We start from the raw sequence: 25551 nt of genomic DNA, 5'->3' as shown, positions 1-25551 counted from the left end.
ACAAGATCATAAGTTTTGTTTATAAACTCTTATCTAGTTAAACAACCCTAAGAGAGGAATAGAATTTGTACTTTTTGTTCTGTGGTAAGGTTGACACTTCTGGGTCTGTGGACCAAGTCACATCTGAGCTGATTTTTTTAATTATTTTTTTTCTTCAATCAAAAATCTCATATATAATCTGAAGTCAACATCAGATAGTTATCCAAGATACACCTTTATCTTTAAATGTATTTAACAGAGTAATAAAGTTATGCCTTGATCTACATCATTGCATGGTAATACCATTAAGGTCTCTGCCATTCTAAAACACAAAAAAGAAAAACCTACCAAGCAAAATAATAAATAACAATCTTCTTCTCAGTTTATAGATATTTTGTCATAGGAAGAAACAAAAAATACTTTGAGAAACAAAGGTAAGCCAGTACTGTATTTTTCTATGTCATGCTACTAGCTTGTTTCCAAAATGTAGGCATGATTTTAATAAATGCCTGCTCCCATTAAAAGGCTAGAGGAAACTTCTTTCATTTAAATGAAGGGTACCATACCATATAAAAGCAAATGCTTTGACTGCCATTATTCCACAATCACTCTGCTGTTATGCAGGGAAACATTGCTGGAAAGAACTATACATTTTAAAACTCTCACTGAATATGTTTCTGTGTGTTAGTAAAAACAAATGTAGATAAAATAATAGGAAAAATCCCTGACACACGGCAGATCTTACCTGACCTCTTCTCAGCAGATCTGCTGCTTAGCTGTCCAGTGCCTGTGAGTCCCTGAAATAGTGAGACAGAATAAACTAAATGTCACCATCATGTAACTATCTCAATTCACTTCAACACTTCAGACAACAAAACAGACGCTTCATAAACTAGTCAACAAGAGTTAGCATGCAACTCCAGCTGCAAGAGATTTTGTTCACAAACTGAATAGCATGGGCCTGTACTTTATTCTCATCAAAAAAGTAAACCAATCACATTGACAAAAAGCCACTGTAAACAAAAAGACTGTATTTAAAGGATTAACAGTTTTGGCATCCCTACTATCAAGTCTTTTTTTTTTTTCTTTTTTTTTCATCAAAATTTAGGTTATATATTTGTTGTTAGCAAGAGTTGCATTACTATTATTGTTAATTTTAGTTCTGTTTATTACCCTGAGGATTATATATTGTAGAATAATTTTCTTCTCACTAGTTAATGTTAATTAGTTGTTTTAAAAGCCTATATACCTATTTGTTATCTTTTGGTAGGTTTACTTTTTTAACTATTAGTAACTTAATAAGTGAGAATATTTAACATTACTGTTGCATACTCAAAATTACAGAGTTACTATTAGTGTTACCTGTTTAACGTTTAGTCATCCTTTGAGTCCTGCGACATATTTCCTTAATAATCATCAGCCATCAAGTCTGATAGTCTCAAAAGAAATATCAGCCCTCTAAACTGCCTTCAAGGGCGGTGATATTTAGCACTGAAAATTACAAATAAAGTTTTTGAAGTTGAGTACCAACAACTGGGCAGTGACACTGATGATTTGTTTATCAAGACAAATTGTTATATACTACGAAAAATGCAGTCAAAGCACTCTTCTGAGTGAAAACAAATAGGTGAATCTATGCAATGCTTACATGTTGAATGGGATATTTAATGTGCGGGGAAACTCAAAGGTTGAAGAACTAGCATTTAGACAGTCTAACAGTGGTAAGTGGTAATCTTACCTCTTTAAACTCCATTACACTCTCACGAGAGACATGCTAATACAAACAAGTCAATCAGAGTTTGTGTTTAGCAAGATCAAGCTTAGAGGATAGTTTAAAATCCATTTATTGTTCTAAAGCATTTTTTCCATTAACATGTTATACATTAGTGGATACTAACCATGATTCATATAACAGTTTAGTTTGTTAACTTTTAAATTATTTAACAACCAGAAGTTATTAATACAACTTTTAAAGTCTTACACAAAAAATCTTAAAACAGGCTTGGGTTCATTTTTGTAATTTTTATATAAAAAACATTTTAGGCATCTCTTGGAAAAGAAATAAACCAGGCATTTAAAGCTAGAAAACAAGTAATTCCAAATTTAGTCTGTTACAAAAGATTTCAGCTTTATTGACAAATTATGGCAAACATATTTGACAAAATTATGGTTTCCTATTTAGAGAAGCTTACACATGGAACTTTATGTGATTTTTCTTTTTTTAACAAATACAGGTTAAAACACTGAACAAATTCAGTTAGCTACATACATACAGTAGCTGCTTGTTTTCAACCCCATTAAAACAGCATTTAAAATTAAATTTACAAACTTAATATCGAACATCCTAATCTAAACTAACATATATTAAAAAAGACAGGTTAAAATATCTTATCTACAGCTTGATTATTGTCTGGTTCAAAAAAAAAAAAAAAGTAAAAAAAAAAGTATCATATTACAGTCTTTCAGCAACCCTAAACAAAAACTAAGCCTTAGCTAGTATGTAGAGAGACTCAAGATCTGTAACACTGTCATGCTTTTTAAGTTACACACAGCAATGAATACAACCAACAGAACATCATCTTTGAATGATTTATAGACAATGCTTGCCAAAGGTTTTTTCTCTCTGTTTTAAGTCCGTGTTATAAAATAATGCTAATGCCAATGTCACTCCAATGCTATAGGAAATACAAGTAGTACATAGGATAGTAATAAGCAGTAATCCCTAGGATAGAAAAGAAATGGACTATTACTTGTCTTGTTGCTGTTTATGTGGAGACCACAGGCTATTAATTGTCTTTGAGATGAGGTCACAGATGAGGAGGACCTTCAATATCTACCATAGGGGTGTTCCCTGTAACCCCCTCTGGCTGACCTTGGAGGTGGTGCCTTTAGGCTGGAACGGGTTGTGGCCCATTCTTCTTGTGCTAAAAACAGAAGAGAAAAACATGTTTTGTAAATATCTAAACTTGAAAGAACAAAGTGAAGCTACTGCTAATGGCTGTCAAAATTCTCAGGGTTTTTTGCTGAAAGCTTTACAAAAATAAAAGGAGAATGGTGTTACAAACCATTTCTTTATCCTTCCACAAAAAGTTACTGAAAACCAACCTTTGTCTTCTCTACACAGGCAACCTGTCTGTCTTGGGATGAAAAAAAGAACTAAGTCCTTCACTTTCAGCAGAGTATAAATACCTAGTGTGGTGTCAGCACAGTCAACTCTGGAAAAATCATTGCACTAGTCTGCCAGCACAGAATTTATTTGATGTTTTGAGCTTCTAGCATTTAAGCTAAAGCAGCACTGTGAATAAAATTTAATGCAGTTGGTAAATTAATAAGATAAGGAGTTGAATAATAAAAAGACAACAGAAATACATTTGATTTTTTTACTTCTATTTGAGACCAAATAAAGAAAATAATGCAAGAAAAATAATGTGTAGAAATGAAGCTGCTACTTTAAGCAAAAGTTTTGCCAAATACTTTTTACTTTGCATTATCTTTAGAGGGCTTTTTCAAATTTGTGTCAATGAACTATGCCTGGGAAGAGTATGTTAAAAATTGAACGAGTAGTTCAGTTTTTACAAAGCTGTAACAGGCAGCTAGCTACAGTTGTGGCCTAGTGGTTGAACGGCAAACAAACTCTCCTAAATCAGCCAGTGGGTCATCAAATGATTTCTGGTTTTGTCTTCCACTGACTTCAACTGATCATACACAGAGTGATTAATATGGAAATACAGAAACCACAGTAGAACATCTCCCTTATATTGCATCATACTGCAACATTACCCCTGTTACAACAGTCATAGAATACACCAGACATACACATGTTCATGAGGAAGTTTCAAAATTTCTATATATCCCCAAAAAATTATATGGTAGTCTGTCTGTGTCTTTGCAATGAAACATAGAAGCTAGGCAGAAATCAGTGTGTCAAATGTCATTTATTTTCCATATTGTTATATTTAATTGGCGATCAGCATGTTGGTGCTACTGGTATGCATAGAATATTAATGACTGTATAATATGTAAGTAAGGATCAAACTTTCTGATGCTAGGGCAAAAAAGAATGCTTTTTAAGCTGCCTAAACAACATACATTGAACAGGGAGGAGCTTAAAAGACTGGAAGATGACTTGGAGCCAGCAGGAAGATCCAAGCTGCTGATGAAACAGTATACTTGCTGCTGCTATCAAACTAAATCTAATTGATTGGTATATTAAAATAAATCCTTTTCCCTAAGTCTAAACTTTTTTTTTTTTTATAAGTAGATAACACATCAATAAGCTGAACTATCCAGTCTTAAATTACTGCTGAAGATCCGAAATATTCAAGTTCCTTGCCTATATATTTAAAAATCCAGGTGTATCTGTTTTTTAAGATGCTCATAATTTTTATGGCTTGATTAATATGAAAATTTTTAAGTGCCTGTTGAAAAAACCCAACATTTCACAACACATTTTCCTTGCTAAGGTCTTGTTTTAGACTTTTCTACCCCACTCAGCCACGAAGTATTGAAATGAGTACTCTTGACTCAGCATGGCTAATCAAATTAATCTATACAGCATATAAATGTGAAACCTGCTGAACTCCCAGGTATAAGGGGATAAGCTGTGAGCCAGTGTGGGACATATTAGCTATGGTGAGTAGGGGCATAAATATTCCTTGCTCATAAGGAATTTTGTGTTGATGTTACATTTCTAGTTTACTGTATCAAAAACATTCATAATACAATATATTTTGCTGTCAACCATACCACACTTTTAGCCCTAACACAGAGAGTATGTGAGTAAGTAAGTTTAAAACCCCATGCTATTAACAGAAACCTTGCAAAACTGAAACCTTACCCAGCATGGATAGGACCACATACTGTTCACATACATGGGAAACTGAAGTCACAGCTTCTTTCTCTGGCAGGTCAGGAAGCCCTCCTAGGTAAAGGAGGATGAGATCCCCTGGCCATTGGGGGGAAACTGAGCTCTCTTTAAATGTTGCATAGGTCAAAAAGTACAAAGACATTGATATTTTAATATAGAGAAGCTCTTGTAGAATATCTAGGGAGCTTCACCATGAACAGAAAGGTGATAAGGTTTCGGGTATTCTCCATTTCAGGGCAAAGCAAAATGGGTTTGTTCAAATCAACACAGAAGGTAAATTAACATTTCACCTTGAACTGAAACTGAAAGAGCATTACATCTTTGATTACAGTTAAAAGGTGGATTCACAAAACAGCTTTTCAGTTGAGACATGGTCAGTGACTGCATTAGTGCAAATAGTCTGTTTTTTAATGCCAAATAAACCATGTTGACTGGAAACAAGTGCTCACAGGGTCATATGCCATGTTTTTGTTGAGAAGCAGTAACCAATACCTAAGAGCTTATGGAATAATACAAACTTCAGCAAACAACTTCTGCTGGCAATCACCAAGGGAGACACTGGTGACTGGAGATATTGCTAATGATGAAGCATCAATTTTTGTCCCCAAAATTATCACAGAGAAGAGCATGATTTATACTATGAAGGGATTGCTTGGAGTCAGATTATTTATTAAAGTGGATGCAGAGTATATTTTTGAGTGTGAATGCTCGGTCAGGCCATTAGATCATAGACCAGATTCAGGCCCACAGCCCAACCAGCAGTGTAGGCACACAATATTATCACATGTTGGCATCATGCTGAATTGCAGAAGGGCCTAAATGCAGGTTGGTGAGGACATTTATTACCTTCCTCTTTATTTTCTGATGACCTTCCTCTGCTCCTCTGGGTACGAGTGTCACTGGCCTACTAACTTCCTCATCTCAGATACTCCTTCACTGGTATCAACTGTATTTCCCAAAAACAAGGGTTGAATTTACCCCTCCAATCACATCAGACCTGTCAAAGAGTGTTTAAAGTTTTGTAACACAGATTCTTTCCAGTTTTGGTTTAAGATAGTCAACCACTACTGATGTTCAGACTACTTTTCTACCATAAATAAAGTATGGTATGTCCACTGACCTCCTTCTGGTCCAAACCTCATTTTAAAAAGGAATAAAAACATTGCTAATGTTAAGAAATAATTAATTATTCCTTACATTCACCTTTGAAGTTTAAAAGTTGCTGCTGCCTATTTTTTATTTTTTTTAATTCAATGTAAGACTTTAAAAACTCTCCCTGAATAATAAATGAAAGTCATCATATATGCACTTTCATTTAGTAGGAAAAAACCACAATAGCCCCATTGGAAAATGACAGATTATCTGTCATTTTCTTACCTGACTAATTGCAGTATCTAATCTTACTACAGCTCTACAGCCACAAAAAAACCTCCTATATTCTAAAGACTCCAAGAGTGAGCAGAGGCAATCGAAAAAAAAGTTTGACTGAACTGAAGCATTTTAGTTAATGAGCCTGTTGTTTTTTAATGGGCATGGTTTTATTGCTGGTATCTTGTTTTTGCTAATCACTGCTGACTTTTGTGGCTAATAGGAAAATAATTAGCTGACTCTAGACTAAAATACTGAAGGGTTAAAACCAGTATCAAAGACTATTTTTGTAAAAAAGAAAATATATAAACCAAAGCTCTATTTAAACAGAAAAATGAAAATATAAAACATAAAAAGCCTGTAAAAATTCTGAAAGCTATTTTTTTCACTGCAAGATCTCTTCTCTGCACCTACATTTCTTTATCTTGTTGCCTTGGGGTATAAAAGGAAAGCTTCAGGAGGGGGAATATGAGCTGCAGAGCTGAAATAAGGCTTAGGCTAGCACATACTAGGAATGGACATCTCTGGAAAAGACTTGGTGGCATCTGCTCTTTCTATGGAACAAGAAACGTTACTGGTGTGATATTTTTGCTTCATGTTATTTATTTTCTTTTTCTTTCAGCTGCTAAGGATGTTCTCTTGTTGAATATCAGGGGCTTTATGGTCATACAAAACCAACGTTTCATGTGGAATGCTATTGCCTGGAGGGCTGAAGAAGTGGCAGCCAATATGACATAGTTCTAAATCCTCAAGTCTCCCTTTCCGACAGGGAATCAGTTTCCATACAGAGAATGTAAAAATCTTGCCTCTGCAGCATGTTTCATTACACCCTTTAAAAATGGCATTTTGCTGTAAATGTGCTGCAGCTTCAATTACCCTTTGCTGAAGTGTCACTGTATTTGCAGAAAGGCCTTGGGGAGAAGTAAGATTTAGATAAAAAAAGGAGAAGCTTTATTTATATAAATGAAAATGACTAAAGTAGTAAAAATACTCACTAAACGTACGACACAAAGACAAACCAATTTCTTGTTCCCTTTGAGTGCCCTCCAGCACCTCTGGACTGAAACTCCTTGATATAAAGGTGAAACATAGCCTTCTGCCAGTACTCATATAGTAAAAAATGACTTTATATTACCCATTGGAAGAAGCTGTTTTTCCTTGACTAACAGTGTTTTTAAAATAAATTGCTGCTGTGGCTGTACCAGCTTCTCATACACAACAAGAACAGAAATCTAATTTGTGGTACAAGTCTCTTACAACATTATTTTTTTCCCAGTACAATGCTGGACCTACTTGCTGGATTTCAAACTTTAACAAGATCACATATTTTTTTGGTAATATCATCAGCAAAATATGAGAAGAAGCTCTTGTTGATACCACATGATAAACTCCACTGCACTAACAGGTGAATCCATAGCCAAACACAGAGGAAAGTTCTGGGATTAGTAAAACACTGGCCTCTACCACTCTCATAGGAGTAAAGGATTATATACTTATTGTGGAGAAGCAAAATGATATGAAGCAACACTCTGAAGATGTTCTGAGCCACTAAGAAAATCAGATTGTTAGTCTTTGTTTCCTACAGGGATTTTTAATTAACAATATACCTGAATGCAAGTGATTAAAATTCCTTTAGCAAAGTTGCTCTTTCCTATCTCAATTCCAGTACTCCAAGGTAACTCCCCTGCCCCCCAGCATCAAGGGGGACTCTTGAGAATGGAATACTGTCTTCAGGATTAAACCAGTGAGGCCATACAAGCTACCTGAGTAGTCACACAGAGATTTGGGGTGCCTGTTGGGTAACAGTGGGGTCAAAAGACCCTTCAGCCATGCCAAGTTTAATCGTGTTTCAATGGGAACTTCTGCTCATTATCAAGCAAGAATTGAGTAATTCCTGATTCCTGGCTCCATCTCCCAGATCATAGCTCTCCTCTGACTGATGCCTACATGCTGTATTAAATGTGGACTGCATTTTCACCTCTAATGAGCATTTAATGTGTGGCAGAACCAGAAATAAAGCTAAAATTTGTTTCTCTGTAGAATTTCTTTCTACCTATTTTAGATGGTAGCTTTGCATTTTCCACTTAGGAAGGCAGTAAGTATTGAGTACTGCGTTCAGTTCTGGGCCCCTCAATACAAAATAGACATTGAGTTGCTACAGTGAATTCAGAGAAGGGCAACCAAGCTGATGAAGGGGCTGGAAAACATGTCCTATGAGGAGAGGCTGAGGGAATTGGGATTGTTTAGTTTGGAAGAGGCTGAGGGGAGACCTCATTACTCTACAACTACCTGAAAGTTGGCTTCTTCTCCCAAGTAAATAATGATAGGACCAGAGAAAATGGCTTGAAGTTACATCAGGGGAAGTTTAGATTGGGTATTAGGAAAAATTTCTTTACTGTAAGAATGGTCAGGTGTTGGAAGAGGCTGCTCAGGAAGGTGGTGGAGTCACCATCAACCCTGGAGGTATTTAAAAAACGTGTAGATGAGGCACTGCACAACATGCTCTAGTGGATTTTATTTATTTATTTATTTATTTATTTATTTTGGGGGGAGGTGTTTTGACAGTTGGACAGAGTGATCTGAGAGGTCTTTTCCAACCATGACAATTCTGTGATTTTATAATAATGCAAAACGATTTCAGTTTTGTGTCAGAAAGTATACTGTAGTTAGCAGTCTGAAGGATGTTCAATGGACATAATTATGGTAGAGCACCAGTACAAGGGGAATGGTCTATTCCTAAATTAAGCAGACAATTTTCTTATTTGAATGTTTGTCATAAGTATCTGGCAATCAACCAGAAGTTGAAACACCAATTATTTAGCAAGGCAGCATGAAGTGCCCTTTTGTGCAAGTCACTGGTAAAATCAAAGTTCCTCTGGCACATTCTGCATGGGAAACTAAGCAGACTGCACAGGAGATGTGAAAAGATAAGCAGGGATGAGACTGAGCCATATGTAGTTTCCTACAGCATTTAAGGAGTCTGGGACCACACTAGCATATAATTTGAAAACATGTTCTTTTGGTTAAAAATGTCACTTAAATTTAATTTTTATTATTATTTTTTTAATAATTTAGTAGTTCTTAGACCTCAAGGACCCCTGAACAATCTCAAAATTGCTTGCTGACTACCCTGTACCTGTGCCAAGCTTCCAATGGAAAAACAGCGAAAGCATGTAATTTTACTCTGTGATCTGTTTTGTGGACCAGGCTGAGATCACATATTTTGATGTGCTCAGAAGAGGATGGATACACCTTTTCTGCCATCTGTAAAAATGAATCAATTTTTCTTTCCTACTTTTTGAATCTAAAATAATTTTAAACTAATTTTGAGCTTTAAGGAAAATTAACTTTCTCTAAGAGACTGTACCAATATAAGAGGGAGAGCCTGGACATATTTGACCTTAATAAAGTATTTTGTTAATGAAATGGAAACTGAGAGGGACTGCAGGTGAAGACCAGGTAAGGGCTCTACCCTTGGAGAAAGGTAATCAAGAAAATCAGAATGCCCAAGAACTGAAGTGATGTGCAGTGCAGTCACTCTGTTTTAATGCCAATTCCTTTAATAATTAAAGATAAATCTTAATAGCAGAGAGCCAAGGGTCCAGTTTTTCCAGGAATTTTGCATTATTGCCAATTTGGTCATCTCTCAGATGTTGCCATCTTAGCTAAGAAGGAATGTTGTCTGCTTTGTTTTCAGAAACTAAAAGTGTAAGTTATGGTGGCAGGATGGAAATGTAAGAGAGTTTATAGCTGAGGCATCTGAATGTGCTTAGGCATGAAGATTGCTTTGGGTAAGGTAACAAATGTATTTTTTTTTTTGGTGGCAGTTTGATAGGACATGTGAAGTCAAGGGCACAGCCCTTTTAATTACACTGGATACTTCTTTCAATTTCTGGTATGTTCCCTGTGAGTTGATATTTTAAGCTCAGCATTAGGATACATAAATTAATTGCTATTATCACAGGCAATCAGCACCCTTTGTTTATGATTGATCTGGATTATATGTTAGTATTTTTGCAGTATTCATAGAATCGTAGAATGGTTTGGGTTGGAAGGGAACTTAAAGATCATCTAGTTCCAACCCCCTGCATGGGCAGGGACACCTCCCACTAGATCAGGTTGCTCAAGGCCCCATCCAACCTGGTCTTGGAAGACCTCCAAGGAGGGGGCATCCACAGCCTCCCTGGGCAACCTGTTCCAGCATCTCACCACCCTTGCAGGAAAGAACTTCTTCCTTATGTCTAACCTGAATCTCCCCTCTATTCAAGAAAGACAGTTACAGTGTTCATTGAGCTATATAAATACTTCCAGAATCTATTGCAGACATTATGGATTTATTTAAGATTTTTGATGATTGTTATCTTTAAAGATCACTGTTTCAGCAATCGCTACTAGACTTAGTAGCTCTTATCTACTGTTTTAATACAGAATTTAGGTAAGCTTTTTTTCTTACTGAACAGTCAGAACGAAAAAAGGTCATAGAATTTTTGATCTGTGAAATTCCTTTCAATGAGGCATCATTAAATGATATAATTTATAACACAGAGAGATGCAACAGAGATTAAGTCGTTTCTGTCTTAATATTTTACCTATGTAGAATTGAAAGCACAGAAAAATTCATAGTGGTCCATCTACCTCAAAATTCTACCCCAAGTAGTGGTTATCATTACATGCTTAAATATTTTCTAATATAAGATTCAAGTACAGCACATATGCAGAGCACTTTTTTCTACTCTTTAGTCAGCATTCTGCAACCTTGTCATGGAATTTTCCAGCATTGAAAAAATTATTTCAGAAATGCAAAGAGAGCAATCATAGAAATAATTAAAAGACAGATAATATTAACAGATTCTTTAAAAAAAAAAATCTATATATATTAACAATTTGTGATTTGCATATTAATGTTATTCCCCAATAATTTTGTATGTATATTAATTGCTTATTCCCTGTACTAATAAAGACCTGATCACTTCTTCTTCATGGGAATTTATTTAACATCTGATACTGCTTAGAATTGTTGGGAAAAGTTTAATTCACCTCTGGTCAATTATTTTGGGACACGTGGCCAGGAAGTGATACAATACTCTGTCTAAATAGTTTAGATGCAAATAACAGCAATTAACAGAATGGTTTAGTTTGATTTGCCATTTAGCTTTTAGAGCTATTGGAAACATAGAAGCCGCTTTTAATTCAGAATAAAATTGTTTTCTTTCCTGTGAGGAAAAAATCTCTGTTCTTTCCAAGGTCATTTTGCTACATACATTTGGAGAGAGAGCACTGTACTAGAGATGGAGCATAAGTGGAATTCAGGAATTGTGATTACTAGCTCTAGTCCTTGTTTTCTCAGTGATCTTGGATAATTTTTCTATATTTTGTGGTATGGCTTGCTTACTGGTAGAATGAGACAGGAATACCCACCTCCCTGAGGTGTTTGAGATGTAATTAATTGCCTGAGCAGTAAGAGAAAAGGGCTACAGATGTGTTGAGCAGAAGACCCAGTGGAAAACAGACAATTAAATGTAAAATGAGAACACTGAAAATTACAGTTATTTTCTTTGGATAATTCAGTTTGTGCTGTCTTTCTAGTAAGCCTCCAAACTTCTCCTTCCATGAAAAGATGGGTGGAGACAAAGTAAAGTACTAAGCAGCAGTTGGAAACTTAGCCCTACACAAGGTAATTACTAAAGCCCAGATCATATTGACAAAGCCAGGATTTCACCCCATAAAGCCACACAGAAAAGACAGCTACACTTTTCCTGTGTCATAACTGAACATGTATATATTAATGCAGACAAAAAATCAAGAACATGTTTTGTCTTTGTATTTTTTTAATTGTTTATTTTTTTCACTCTTCTGCTCTTTTTGCTTACCTGCAAAGCCTGCAACATATGCCTTTCTGATTTAGTATCTGTGCAATTTATAATTTTGTGAGAAGTATAGCTGAAGTGTCTGTCTTTCAAACCACAAATGGTACCTTTCTCACTTGAAAACCAGCATCTTACAAGAGGACAAAAAGTGCTTTTGGAACATAGGCTCAAAGCCACTATACTAAATATACAGTGTTATACCACTTTTTTTACTAAACCTACTGCATACACAATATATATGGCTTAAGCCCAACAAATGCTCAGACAACTCTGCAATTCAATAGTCTGTTTTCTGAACTCAGCTGTAACTGTTTGTTGTTCAGGGGTTTTTTTGTTTGTTTGTTTGATTGTTGTTTTTTTTTAAAAAAAATCACCTTCTCTCTGCTTGACAGTACCCTCCCTTCAGAAGGGCTAACAAATTAGACTGCACAGGTACTCCAAATGTGCTTTTGTATTGTGAGCTGCCCTGGCTTAAACCGGCAGTGGAGAATTGCAGAAAACAGCCACTTTGCACTGGAGCGGATGAGGAGTGCTCGTGTGCTCCACTCTGACAGCTCTCCCTGTGGCTTAAGTAACGTCAGCAAGAGGAGTACTAATGAGTACCAAAGAAAAGGATTTCCTACAAGGCTTCAGCCACTTTTGCAGTAAACATCTGCCTCAGACAGCATCAGGGTACACGGGTAAATTGTTTGGGAAACTGCAGCACAGGGACTAGACAGAAGATGATCAGTGTAAGTGTGCATGTAACAGTGTGGAGGGAATTTTATTTTCCTATTTTCAGTAAAATATTACTTCTACTACTGTACAGTTTTACAACATGGAAGGTGCAGTGATAAACTATGTCATGTCTGGAATTATACAGATGGTCAACACTACAGGACTTTTTTCTTAGATTCTCCAACTCTCCATTTCCCACAGTGAAAGGCAGTGAAATTACCATGTGAAATACATAAGAAAGTTTTGCATGATTTATTTATTCTTATTCTGTCATATAAAATGATTTATAATTCAGGAGTAATAGAGAAAGCACAACAAGTCACTATAAATTAAAAGCACTCTCTTTTCTCATGCTATATGAGGATTTTTTTCAGCACTGTAGCACAATAACTGAAGTACAAATTTTTAGGATATACTGTCAGTTAAAAGAATATGACAGGTTTAAATATGGAACTTTCTGAAGAATTATAACCTAATTAAAGCACTGATTTGACAAAACAGCAATAACTTTAGTATCATTCCCACAGTAGCTGTCATAGCTATATTCAAAATGTGCTCCTGTTCCTGCAGACTTTCAATATCATGTCCTTATGAAAATCATAAATCACTTCTGAGGGAGTGAATAGTATTTGGGAGACAGCTAAGGTGATTCCTCTAGTAAAAGAACTGAAAAAATTGCAGAAAACCAAGGAAATGCTTTAGACAATTCATTCTGTCCCACCGAGTAGGAACTGGATCTCTGATAGCCTAGTAAGTATGGGAATGATTGAAACAGAAGATTCAAGGAGGGCAATTTATTTGGCCTGTCTTCTGTCCAGATACAGTAGAAGTCCTCAATTACTCCTGTTTCTAGTGAAGGAAAAACAGAGCAGTACAGGAAGACTCAGGAGCACTTCTGAGTTCCCAGGGCTGCGTGTACACTTCCTGCTCAGGGAGAGACCAGATGCATTTACGCCCCCAAAATAAAGTGATCATGCAGGCCCATGGCACACTCCACCATCTTCTGGGACAGAATCACAGCACATGTGGCAAGGTCATTAGCCTGGACAGCTGGGGAGGCATCAGAATTCAGGTGCTGTACCAATATTAGCACAGAGTGCATACAAATAGGAATGATCTGCAGAGTGAAAAAGGTGATGCTGAGGACTTGATATTCACACCATATGCCTTGTAGAGATTTTTTTCATTTCAGATTTACCCTAACGTGAGCCTCTCAAACAGCTGGAGTGCATCTTCTGGTTTAGTTTCAAACAAAAAATTACATATTTTGAGCCTACTGGGTGATGTGAAGAGTGATAAATGAAGACCACTGGGAAATCTGCTTCAGAACACTCCTGCTCCTATGCTAGTGTAGAAGCACCCAGTGTGCACTAAGCTGCCTGCTAGATGCTCTGTTGAGGCACAGCAGAAAAACTCCATTGTACTGGAACAATCTGTGTCCTGTTGCCTATGAGATGCCTCATCAATGCTAAGATTCTCCAAGACCTAGAAAACAAAGCAAGTTTGCTTTGAATGGTATTTCTAATATGATAACAAATGCATATGCTCAGATGATATAAAGCAACAATCAGTGCACATCAGTAAGGCTTTATTAATTAGTGTTAGTAATGATCTTGCCTGAAATCACAAGTTAAGTGAAGTCAAACACTGCAGTAAGGAGAATCAGACCTATGTCTCTTGTATCTGTGTATCAGTCACTACCTTTTTGGAGCTCTTGATTTCTCACATTTGAAGACTTAACTGGGGCCAGGCTAGAAAAAAATAGGATAAAAAACCCTTAGCACCCTGAGCATAATGAGTATTAGGACCAATGACCTACAATACCAAAGTTATTATTAAAAATGAGGAAGAAACTTGGACTTGACAGCTGAACAAACCCCTTATCTTCACTCAGAGAGCAATTGCTAAGAAGTGCTTTTTCAAAATTAACAAATACTTTGCTGTATACATTGCAGCATGGCTTTGAACAATTAATCAATACCTGGTTTATTTCACACTAGGATGGTAGTTGGTTGAGCCTCTCCATGCAATGAGCATGCCTCTGTCTCATTATTAAGAATGAGAATTTATGTGTCCTAAGGTAACAACTCCTCAGTCAACCTATTTATCTGAATTCCTGAAGTTTGAACCTTCGATACACTCTTTCTTTACAGAGCTTATAGACTTTAACCCTCTCCTTTCACTCTACCTAAGGTTTCTGCTTTTTTGGTAGTAGCAAGCAGAAGTCCAGGTGTACTGGCCTCTCAGATACTGCAGCTTATGATCTGGCATAATAACATAAATGGCCGTTGTTTTTAGGTAATACACAAGGCAGTATATGCACCAGGCTGTGAACTACAGTATCTGACAACGGGCACACTCTTACTTTTTCATCATCACTATGACACTTTCAGCCTATGGAAGCAGAATCCTTTTCAGTCTTCTGCAGCAGGAACTGGCAGAGCTTGTCTGCAAGATACCACAGCCTTTTGAATAACAGAGACAGAAACAGTAACGACGAAAAAAACCTTGAGTGCTCTGATGAGTTCAACACAGAAAAAAGATACAGATGAAACAATTGTGAGGCAGGTCAGATACAACTAGTATAGCCTATAAGGTAATGGATGAGCCTTACTAGCAATTTATTCTATCTGTGTTATCTTTCTAGAGTAGCCTAGCACAACGCAACGCTTGGACTGAGAAGGGCCTCCAGAACACGGGGAAAAGGAGGAAGAAATAAGAACGTGAATGGTTTACAAACATCTTTTCCTTTACAGTGGTCCTTGCAGTGAAGGTGCTTTTTTGGACATAAGCATGACATTAAATATGAGCAGGAAAGGTTCTTAGTTACAAAATTTTAGTTATACATTTTACCCTAATTGATTTATAAAAATAATAATTAAATTCATGTTTTCACTAGATAACTCCTCAAATTACAACAGTGCCAGAAGGAAAACATGAAATTACTGAAGTATAATGAGAACAATATGTTTCAACTTTTTGTTAATAAACTAATCCAATTTCATGCTTTCTGTTTTAAAATATAAGCATCACCATCGAGTTAAAGTGACTCTGTCACCTTAGTTTAGACTCCTAGATTTAAATTTATGTCTGCAGATACCAAGATTTTCAGTGACATAAATATCATAAAGGCTTACAGAGTGTGATCAGAGGTGAGGATGCTTTACATTTTTTAAAATTGTATAGTACTTCAAATGACTGGCCTTCAAAAGTGCCTGCTAAAGGTATATCTTTATCACTCACATGGGGAAGTCTGTAAGGGCTACATTCACAGGAGGATTTTCAGCCATATGTCCCAAATTGATGCTCCTAAGCCCAAAACAGTGATCTTCAAAATTCTCTTGCAGTAGCTGCATAATCCTGATCCTATTACAAATTTGTAGGAATCTCATAATTCCCTAGTAAAGTATGTCCAGGTGCCCAGAGGCTGCTGCAGGGAGTGCTTTGAAGTGTCTCTACTTTGATCCTTCTGAGAGACTGGGTGGCAAGCGTGTTTAAGTGTCTAACTGCATGAGATGGTTCTGTGCTATGAAATTTCATTCATTCACATCCTTAAGTCATAGGAAATAATGGATTTTACATATACCCCTCTCAGCTGACTCTGCTATTGTCTTGGGAGGATCCTTGGTTGGAATTACAGGGGACTGAATTCAAATAGGAAGAAAAGTTATAGCAGGCAGCTAAAATGAGAGTGCTATGGTACTGTGCAATACTTAGCAAGCTATAGAGAACTCTATATTAAACTTAAAAGTGTAAGTAGCATTGTTATTTGAGTGAATCTACTTAATGAAAAAGAATAAAAGAAAAACTTATGGGGATTGAGAACTGTCCTCCCTAAGTTGTAAGCAAGAGAAGGTATGGAAGAAAGTAAAGAAATGTCAACCTAGTCAATTTTTGTTAATTCAGGTACTGTTATTGGAAGGGCTAAGGGTGAAAAGAAAAGTAGTTACACAAAAAGTCTAAGAGACAACAACATGAAGACACCGCTCTCTGTTCATGTACCATTTATCAGTGTGACCTTATTCAGAGTTTGAGGGAATTCTGAATTACAGAGGTGTGCCAGAAAGGACTGTAAAGGAGGAATATAGACTTGTTGTGGAAAGTAAATCAAGATGTGAAACTGAATGGGGGTGAAAGAAAGACTGTGTTGATTTCTGTAAGACTGTGAAATATGAAAGGACAAATGATTGTATACAGTGGGAAGGATCCAGAAGATGCACAACTAACTGCAAAACATCGTGTAAAAGTAGAGAACTGGGAACAGTTCTCTGGGAGCAGATATTAGGGTAAAGTTACATGAGGATGAGAAGAGGTGGCACCAGACTGCTTATTGCATAAGTGAGGGAACCGAAAAGGTCAGATCCAGATCCAGAACGTAAGCATATGTACCAAAAATTCAGAAAATGAGGAAGTCAAGCATATATTCTATAGTCCCGTATACTCAGATTGCCAAGTGAGATAAATGGCAGTGACTTTGGAATGAAGGAAATGCACAAGCAGGTTTCCAGAGCACAAAACTAGCAAATTTACTCATCTGCTAAAGTAAGTGAATCAACAGGAGTACAAACACTCACATAGAAACATGTCTGATTTCAGAAAAACAATGGAATAATATTCAAAATTGTGATTTTTCTAAGATTATTCCAGGCTACTGGTAAAACTATTTAAGAACTTTGTATTCAAATTCCAACTCAGAATATATTGTAAGCAAAAATGCCCCCCCTCCCCAGTTTACATTAATCAACCATCTATTTTAAGACATGTCTAGCAAAACAAACCAATGTGTGTTGAGTTTGTTTTAGCTACGGAATGGAAAAAAAAAAAAAAAGTAGCATCATGCAGAGCGTGAGTTTAGTCACGTTCTCACTCTTTGAACACTTTGTAAGCCTTAGCTAATTAGTCAATTCAAAACCCCTGCTGGGAAAACAACTAATATACTTCTAGTTTTACAAATGAGGGACTGGAGGAAGAGTGACGTTACTTTAAATGTCTTGTCCAAACACACAGAGATTCCATGTGGGGGAGTCAAGTGCAAAGCTAAGCAGTGGGTAATTCTTACTGCTGAGCTCAGACTGTGCTTCTCTGTATTGCCCAAAATCTTGCCAATGCATTTGGGAGAGGTGGAGGGGGGATCTGCAGAGGGGAGGAAAGGTCTTTCACTGCAGGCATTAAAAAAGTACATACAAAAGGATACAAAAAAAAAGGTAACTTAACCACACACATTCATACAGATAAGTTGTTATTATTACTTGTTTAGCAATGAAAATGTGCTTGACTGCACATTGTATTATCCAAATGTAGTCTGAGTACTGATTATAGAAAAAATAGTTATTTCTGACTACAAATGCAATCATTTTGATGTCTCAGCAATGTCTCATGATTTCTGTACAAATACAAAGGGAACTGCAAGTTTGCATTACGGTGACATTTGCTTTACAGCTGCATGAATAAAAAAATATTTATTTCAAGCAGCAATCCTTATATAACCCCTTCAAGCAACTTCTATTTGCAGCATAATTTCTGGCTGTTCTCATTTTCACAAAGCTTTGGTAGTCACCATGTAAACTCAGGATATTTACTAGCAGTAGTAAATCAAGCATGACATCACTGATGAATACACTAGGGTCAGTCTTTAAGCTGACAACAGTCAGCTTTGCTCTGTTATTTCAGTGAAAATGTGAGGATGATATTTGCTGTGCCATCTGATGGCAAAATGTACTGAAAAATATTGAAAGGAAAAGAAAGACTAGATTTTAATTAGTTACTGAAACACATCCGTAACATCAAACAACAGACCTAGAAAAGGGGCTGTGGACTTTAGAGGAATGTCTTCTTTTCCTTTCATGTCCTCTGTTCCTGTGGAGATAATCCAGCTCAGACAAGGACTGGGGTAGGGAGGTGGAAAGAGTACAGCACTTCCTCAACTCGCACTGTCTCATGTGGCACAGGATACTCCGTTACCTCTTGGTGAAGTGGGGGTTTCTATGGTGGAACAGCAACCTTTCCTTCTATTTCAATTAAGTCTATATTTCAAAATCTCACAGAACTTGCTGGTTGAAGTAATGCATGTGACAGTAGCAGATGCACAGTATTGTTGGCACATCAATCAAACTGAAACTTAACACTGTGAAATGTATTCAGGCACTAATCAGAAACTTCAGTGTTGCTGTTAAAGCTGATCTGTGGCTGTGATTAATTGGCTTTATAATCAAAATCCATCTGTTGAATTTTCTGGTCCTACTTCAATAAGTCAAACCTCATCCTGAAGTTACACAAACCCATTTTGTTTGGTCTTTGTAAAGGCCGAGAAAGGAAGAAAAACACGTGGAAGTAATTTTGGTGTTGTCAGTGACAGATATTTTCTTTTGATTTCACACTTTTGCTGAAGATAGAATAGACCTTACCGTAGCTGTCATAAGCCTCTTCGCTTGTTCCGTGACCGTAGTCATAATATTCAGGCACACTGTAACAGATTCAGATAGTCATGTCACTATTATTGTAGGCAATCAACTCAAAACAAAAACAGAGCACAGAAAATGGGATGCATTTTAACACTTTTACATGGTAGCACAGTCCAGCTAGGATCAGAGGTAGTGAGTATCAGTGACCATAACAGCTATGATATAGCACGTCATGTTTCTTACCTACTGAGCATAAAATATAATTGGTCCTAAGTATGAAAACCCAGGAGATTGACACTGACTGAAATACTATTTGCAAAAATAAGGTCTGAAACAAGACCATGCAATTAATTATTCACAATTGTTAAACTACGAAAAGAGGTGTTAGTCTCATTTATCTGTAATTCCAAACATCTATGTGTCATCAAACTCAGCATAGCTTTGTTTTCCCCAAAGCTGATTGTATTGTATTTTGCAGAACCTGTAAACTACTTATCTTTACCAAAAACACTGACAGGTTTTCTCCTGAAGAAGAAAGTATGTTTGCACTGCTTGTAGAGAGATACCAGATTATCTACAACCTTTGTCCTGATGTAGTTATTGGACACCCATGGAAAGCTTTAGACAGCACCAATAAAATGCACATTGAAAGCAGCAAGGTTCAAGGATGGGAAAATCAAGCTTAGACTCTCAAAACCACTTCTTAACTGCTTTTTGTTAATTAACAAAAATTATGTACGTTCATATTAACACGTTATCCAAAGATTTCAGATCTTAGTTACACCTTGACAATCATCAATCCCCAGCTATTACCAAAATGGACATCTGGAAAATTTCACCTCTAAGATGAAGTGGAAATGGAATTATTTAATTTTCCTTGACTGCTAGTATTAGTTACAGTTTGTACTGGGCATTTGGTACCTGGCAGCAAATTAAGGATCAGACTACTGCTGTTATCAGGTACCAAGCAGACATAAAAGGAATCAGCCTCTGCTCAGAAAAACTTACGAAATCCATGAATTCTATCATATTGTATTTCTTCTATCTTCAGTGAACTAAACACCTCCCCTGACAAATTTTGTTGTTGTCATCCCTTTTGGTTCTTTTTCTTTGGACACTGCGAGATGACAATTTTGCAAAATGAAGAGAAGCAGGCAATCAGCTCAATATTGCACTATTTATAACATTATTGGTCAGGCAATTTTCCATATTGGGTAATAATTTAAAAAGTATTAGTTTACACTTGAAGGAGAGGCTTGGTTGACAATGAAGTGTAAGTAAAAATATTTCACAAATGCAATAGAGATAAATAAGCAATCTGTAACAATTATTTTCATAAACTAATTTTGACTTCTTTGTTCACAAACTGACTGTAATCAGATTTTTAATTTCTCAAACTTCATAGCTATTCATAATTATTCCTGGAATAATTTCTGAGAATAATTCATGCACTGTATCTCACTTGAGAGCACCAATTATCTGTATCTGATAACTGACAGTCAAGCTGTTTTGATTTGGGACACATCATCCCCTCACTGGCTAGGCACAGCTCTCATAAATAGCTTTCAGCTTCAGATATCTGTGGTGTCTTTTTGAACTGAAAATACAACTATAATCAGTGTTCATTAACTTAGTAAATTAGCCAGAAGTCACTAATGTGTGTGGATAGTACACTGATGTCAATATCTCCGACAGATTAAATTCATTTGCTGAAGCAGTTGCAAGAAGTGGACATACGAAGGAGACAAATGAAAATGAAGTTAACGCTTTTAAATATGTTTCCCAATGCCATCTGAGCTCTACAGGACATAATTACTGTAGAGCATTACCTTCCAGAATAACAGCAGCCATACAGTTGATTGAAAATTAATCATCTAAATATACCCACCCTTCTATTGAAGTAGTTCAAGAAACAAACAGGATGAATACATCTTTGATTTGTTGAACATCCTAAGCATTCTCTATTATTTTGTAATGCTTCTAGTATCCAGTTAAACACAATTACAGGATTATGTAAGGTCAACTACAGCACTGGCAGTGTCATGGTTAAATCACGTATCTAGCCATTATCTACACATCTCACAGTTTAGACATAAGAAATTATTTGAAATGTTCAGAACAGACAGATGACATACCATCCAGATCTGGCAGCCAGCAGTATGAAAAATCTTGTGTACTACAATTTAAGCCTCATCATTTTGGCACACTCTCTGCTTTTGTGGGTAGTGGAGGGTGTTGGACCAGTAAGTTGTTACTTGAGAAGAAAGCACAGAACTCTCATCTTCTGTCAGGGGATAAGATACTAATATTTCTTCCTGATATACTTTACAAAACAAAGCAGCTGCATCCAAAGGTCAGCTTTAGAAGGAGAGTATTTGGGATCCAATCCAAAGGCCAGTAACTTACTAACAGCAGTCCTGCTTTCAGCGATCACTGAGTAGGGCCTAGAGCTATTATCATCAATAAAACATCCAGCAAAATGCAAGACTTGCAAGAGTGGGTAAATATTCATTGCAATGTTATTGTTGTTGTATGTTTTTATTAGAGAAGAAACACACAATCACACAGACAATATGGATGTGAGATAAAAATCCTGCAGAGTGAGTATTTGGGACTGAAATACATTATAAACAGAATACAAAGTTGATGCATAAACCATTAAGAAACAAGCTGTACTGCAACTGTAGAAAGAAAGTGATTTGTTACATACTGTATATTTGATGTCTGTGAGCACAATACTTAACACGTTTCTGAAAGCACATCATTCATAGCACAATACATGATTGGGATCTAAGTCCTCCAACTTAATTTCTCTGAAAAATATAAATTATTCACAGATTTCAGCCAAAATGGTATTTCACATTCCTCACTAGGTCATACTACAGAGTGTTTTGAACAACTGAATGAAGTAAATTTATTTCTTAGCATGAAACACCTGGCTTAAACTCACATTTGGTGAGCCAGACTGCTTAGTCTGTTCTACTTCAAACCTTTCTGAATATTCATGCCAATCTATTACATGCATTTATTTGCTAACATTTTCCTCTACTTTTTATTAAAGTGAACAATGAATGATGTTAATAACAAAATGGGTGATACAATACGGCTTCACATACTGAAGGCCTTTTTTAAAATTATTGAGCTACAGAGATGTTTTGTTTGTTCACATTTATGCCCCATGGTGGAAGGAAACAATCACCAAATGAAATCAGGATAAATAAAACTTGTTCATATAATTTTAAAGTTCTCAGACTATTCCTGGAAAATACAGTAATCATGAGCTTTAGAAACCTAAGGCTCTCTTGGCAGTGCTAACTGGAAGCAAGACACCATTATCTGTCATTAGCATTCATTACTTTCAAGCAACATGAAGTGTAATTTACTTAAGTACATGCACCCGCGAGAAAGCAGGTTGCGATACATTTTAAAAAGCAGATAATGTTAACTCATTAATAACTTCTCAGCTTTTACTCCTAGAGTTTTCAAAGCTTTGCACTTTAACACTGGACTCCTGAAACATAGAGGTCTTGATGTGCTGTGACTTAGACTTTAGTAGCCTTCTACATGTACCATTTGAGGAAGAACTGATAAACATGGGACTATGAATCTTACAAGCAGTTTAATTATTTTTAGATCTCAAAGAGCTTGCCATCTGAGGACTTCTGATGTAATTTTTCTCTATCTAGATGGAACTTCGGCAACAAAGATGTATTATTCTGTCCTCATTCCTATTCTGTGGGAAAGAAGATTAATAATACATTTACTTTTTCTCTTCATAATCACAACCTGGTCATTCTTATTTTTAACTTAACTGTTGTTTTAGTTTATTGCTTCTGAACCTGTTACTTTTAAAAAATTGGGATCAAAGTTTCCATAAACTTGTGATGTCTTCTTTTAATGCAAATAAAACGCAGAATAGTTTTAAAAAAAGAACACAAAAAACGTTCTATATTTGAGAGATAAGGGCCCCCTGAGGTGCCTTTCAACTTGAATTATCTAGTGCCTCAAATCCAGAGACTCTCTATCTGAACAACAACCTTAAAAGCCAACAGAGGTTTTTAACCTCTCATTAACTGGGATTTCTTCAAAATGACATTAGCTAAGCAAAACAGGATTTCACTTTGGCTGTGTCACCACCCAGGGGAAACTACACAGCTTGTTATCCGAGAGGTTGTGGGGAATGGTGCTTTAAGGTTTAAGCAGAGAACCACAAGCAAAAGACTTTAAGATTGAAGCCACAAAACCCTGACTCTTGAGTCAACAAGGCACCTGAGGGAAGGGTGATGTTCACCACTCAGAGATCAATGGCATTAGGTGTAAGAAACCTTGACATCAATGAATAGACTGCATTAGCCCATGACCAATCTCCTCCTGCACCTGCAGGAAGCTGCTGGCAAAAGGCCCCAAGTTAGCAAAATTAACATCTGGTTCCCTGGCTCTTACAGCTTCTGTAATATAAGGCAGAGGAACTTCTTGTTGCCTCATGGTTTTTATTGTGTTGTTTTGTTTGGTTTGTTTGTGTTTGTGGTTTGTTTTGTTTTTGTTTGGTCTGGGGTTTTGATTTTTGTTTGTTTTGCTGTTTTGTTTGTTTTGTGTATGTTTGTTTCTTCTTCCTTTAGCTTTTTTTTTTTTTTTTTGGTTCTCTCTTGCTGAGAGACACATCTAAGTTTTTATTCTCTCATTGTGGAGCACAAAATGTGGTTGCAGACATACAATGGGTCCACTAAAGCCAAAGCTGGAAGGTACAAGAAAGGGTTCATCTGCTTGAAACTCTGCTAACAAATGAATTCATACAGGTGAACTACGTTCTGTAGTCTACGCTGAAAGATCCTAAGAAACTGAAAGCCTTTGATTAAGACTTGTTGAGCTAGATTTAACAGATTTTCTTCCCCATATTATTATATATTTTTCCTTCTTAACAGTTGTACTTTTAAAGTGGAAGAGTGTGCTCTAGATTATTGTAGGAAAATTTTATTAGAAAATATATAGGAATCACAGAATATTAGGGGTTGGAAGGGACTTCCGAAGATCATTGAGTCAAATCTCCCTACCAGAGCAGCACAAAACACACAAACACAAAATCAACAACAAAACCCAACCCAACCAACAACCCAAACACAAACAAAAAACCACACACAAACACACCAATTAGGGCAGATCACTCAGAAAGGCATGCAGACACGTCTTGAAAGTCTCCAGAGAAGGAGACTCCACAACCTTTCTGGGCAGCCTGTTCCAGTGCTCTTGTAACCCTCACAGCTTGTCCCTGCCTTCTTGATGCCCAGCCCTCATGTATTTATAGACATTAATTAGATCCCCCCTCAGTCTTCTCCTCTCTAGACTGAAAAGCACCGCCCCTCCCCCACCATCCCCAGATCTCTCAGCCTTTCCTCATAAGGCAGGTGTTCCAGTCTCTTAATCACCCTCATAGCCCTCCGTTGGACTCTCTCCAGTAGATCCCTGTCCCTCTTGAACTGGGGAGCTCAGAACTGGACCCAATACTCCAAGTGAGGTCTCACCAGGGCTGAGTAGAGGGGGAGGAGAACCTCTCTCGATCTGCTGGAGACACTCCTCTTCATGCACCCCAAGATACCATTGGCCACAAGGGCACATTGTTGTCCCATGGATAACTTGTTGTCTACCAGGACTCCAAGGTCCTTCTCCACAGAGCTGCTCTCTAGCAGATGACCTCCTAGCCTGTACTGGTGCATTTTGTTGTTCCTTCCCAGGTGCAGGACTCTGTGCTTGCTCTTGTTGAATCTCATTAGGTTCCTCTTTGCCCAGCTCTCCAGCTTGTCCAAATCTCACTGAAAGGCCACACAGCCTTCAGGTGAATAAGCCAATCCTCCCAGCTTTGTGTCATCAGCAAACTTGCTGAGAAGACACTCTGGTCATTGATAAAGATGTTGAACGGAACTGGACCCAGCACTGATCCCTGAGGGACTCCACTACTACTAGTCTCCAGCAGTGGAGACTACATTCTCCAGCTGGACTCTGTACCATTGACAACTCTTTGGGCTCTATTGTGTTGCCAGTTCTTAATCCATCTCACTATCCATTATTTCATCCCACATATTCTGAGCTTACTCACAAGGATGTTATGGGAGACTGTGTCAAAAGCCTTGCTAAGGTCAAGGTAGACTACATCCAGTGGTGTCCTTGCATCTATCCATTCAGTTACTACACCATAGGAGGCTATCAGATTAGTCAAGCATGATTTCCCCTTGGTAAATCCATACTGACTACTCCTGATAACCTTCTTCTCTTCCATGTGCTTAGAGATGACCTCCAAAATGAGCCGCTCCATCATTTTTCCAGGAATGGAGGTGAGGCTGACTGGTCTGTAATTTCC

General features: G+C 36.9%; 1 protein-coding gene across 4 annotated transcripts in view; it reads right to left on the bottom strand.

Annotated features, from left to right (window-relative positions):
• Positions 1 to 25551, bottom strand: part of KHDRBS2 (KH RNA binding domain containing, signal transduction associated 2) — a 346911-nt gene that overhangs the window by 28602 nt on the left and 292758 nt on the right. For 3 of the 4 annotated variants that reach the window (XR_007889030.1, XR_007889031.1, XR_007889029.1), the window contains exons 8-10: positions 19203 to 19261; positions 2730 to 2903; positions 725 to 776 (exon numbers count right to left, since the gene is read on the bottom strand). Coding sequence is in view for 1 of the 4 variants with exons in the window: in XM_051614663.1 (XP_051470623.1) it covers positions 2806 to 2903; positions 19203 to 19261 (157 nt within the window). In the remaining 3 variants the exon portion in view is untranslated. Of the gene's footprint in view, positions 1 to 724; positions 777 to 1805; positions 2904 to 19202; positions 19262 to 25551 lie in introns of those variants that run through there. The other variant, XM_051614663.1, reaches the window with a different exon arrangement.

This window comes from Apus apus, chromosome 3 (genome assembly GCF_020740795.1).
Source record: "Apus apus isolate bApuApu2 chromosome 3, bApuApu2.pri.cur, whole genome shotgun sequence".
NCBI classification, from domain to species: domain Eukaryota; kingdom Metazoa; phylum Chordata; class Aves; order Apodiformes; family Apodidae; genus Apus; species Apus apus.
The sequence above is the reverse complement of the archived record's forward strand: the minus strand, read 5'-3'. Positions and strand labels throughout refer to the sequence as shown.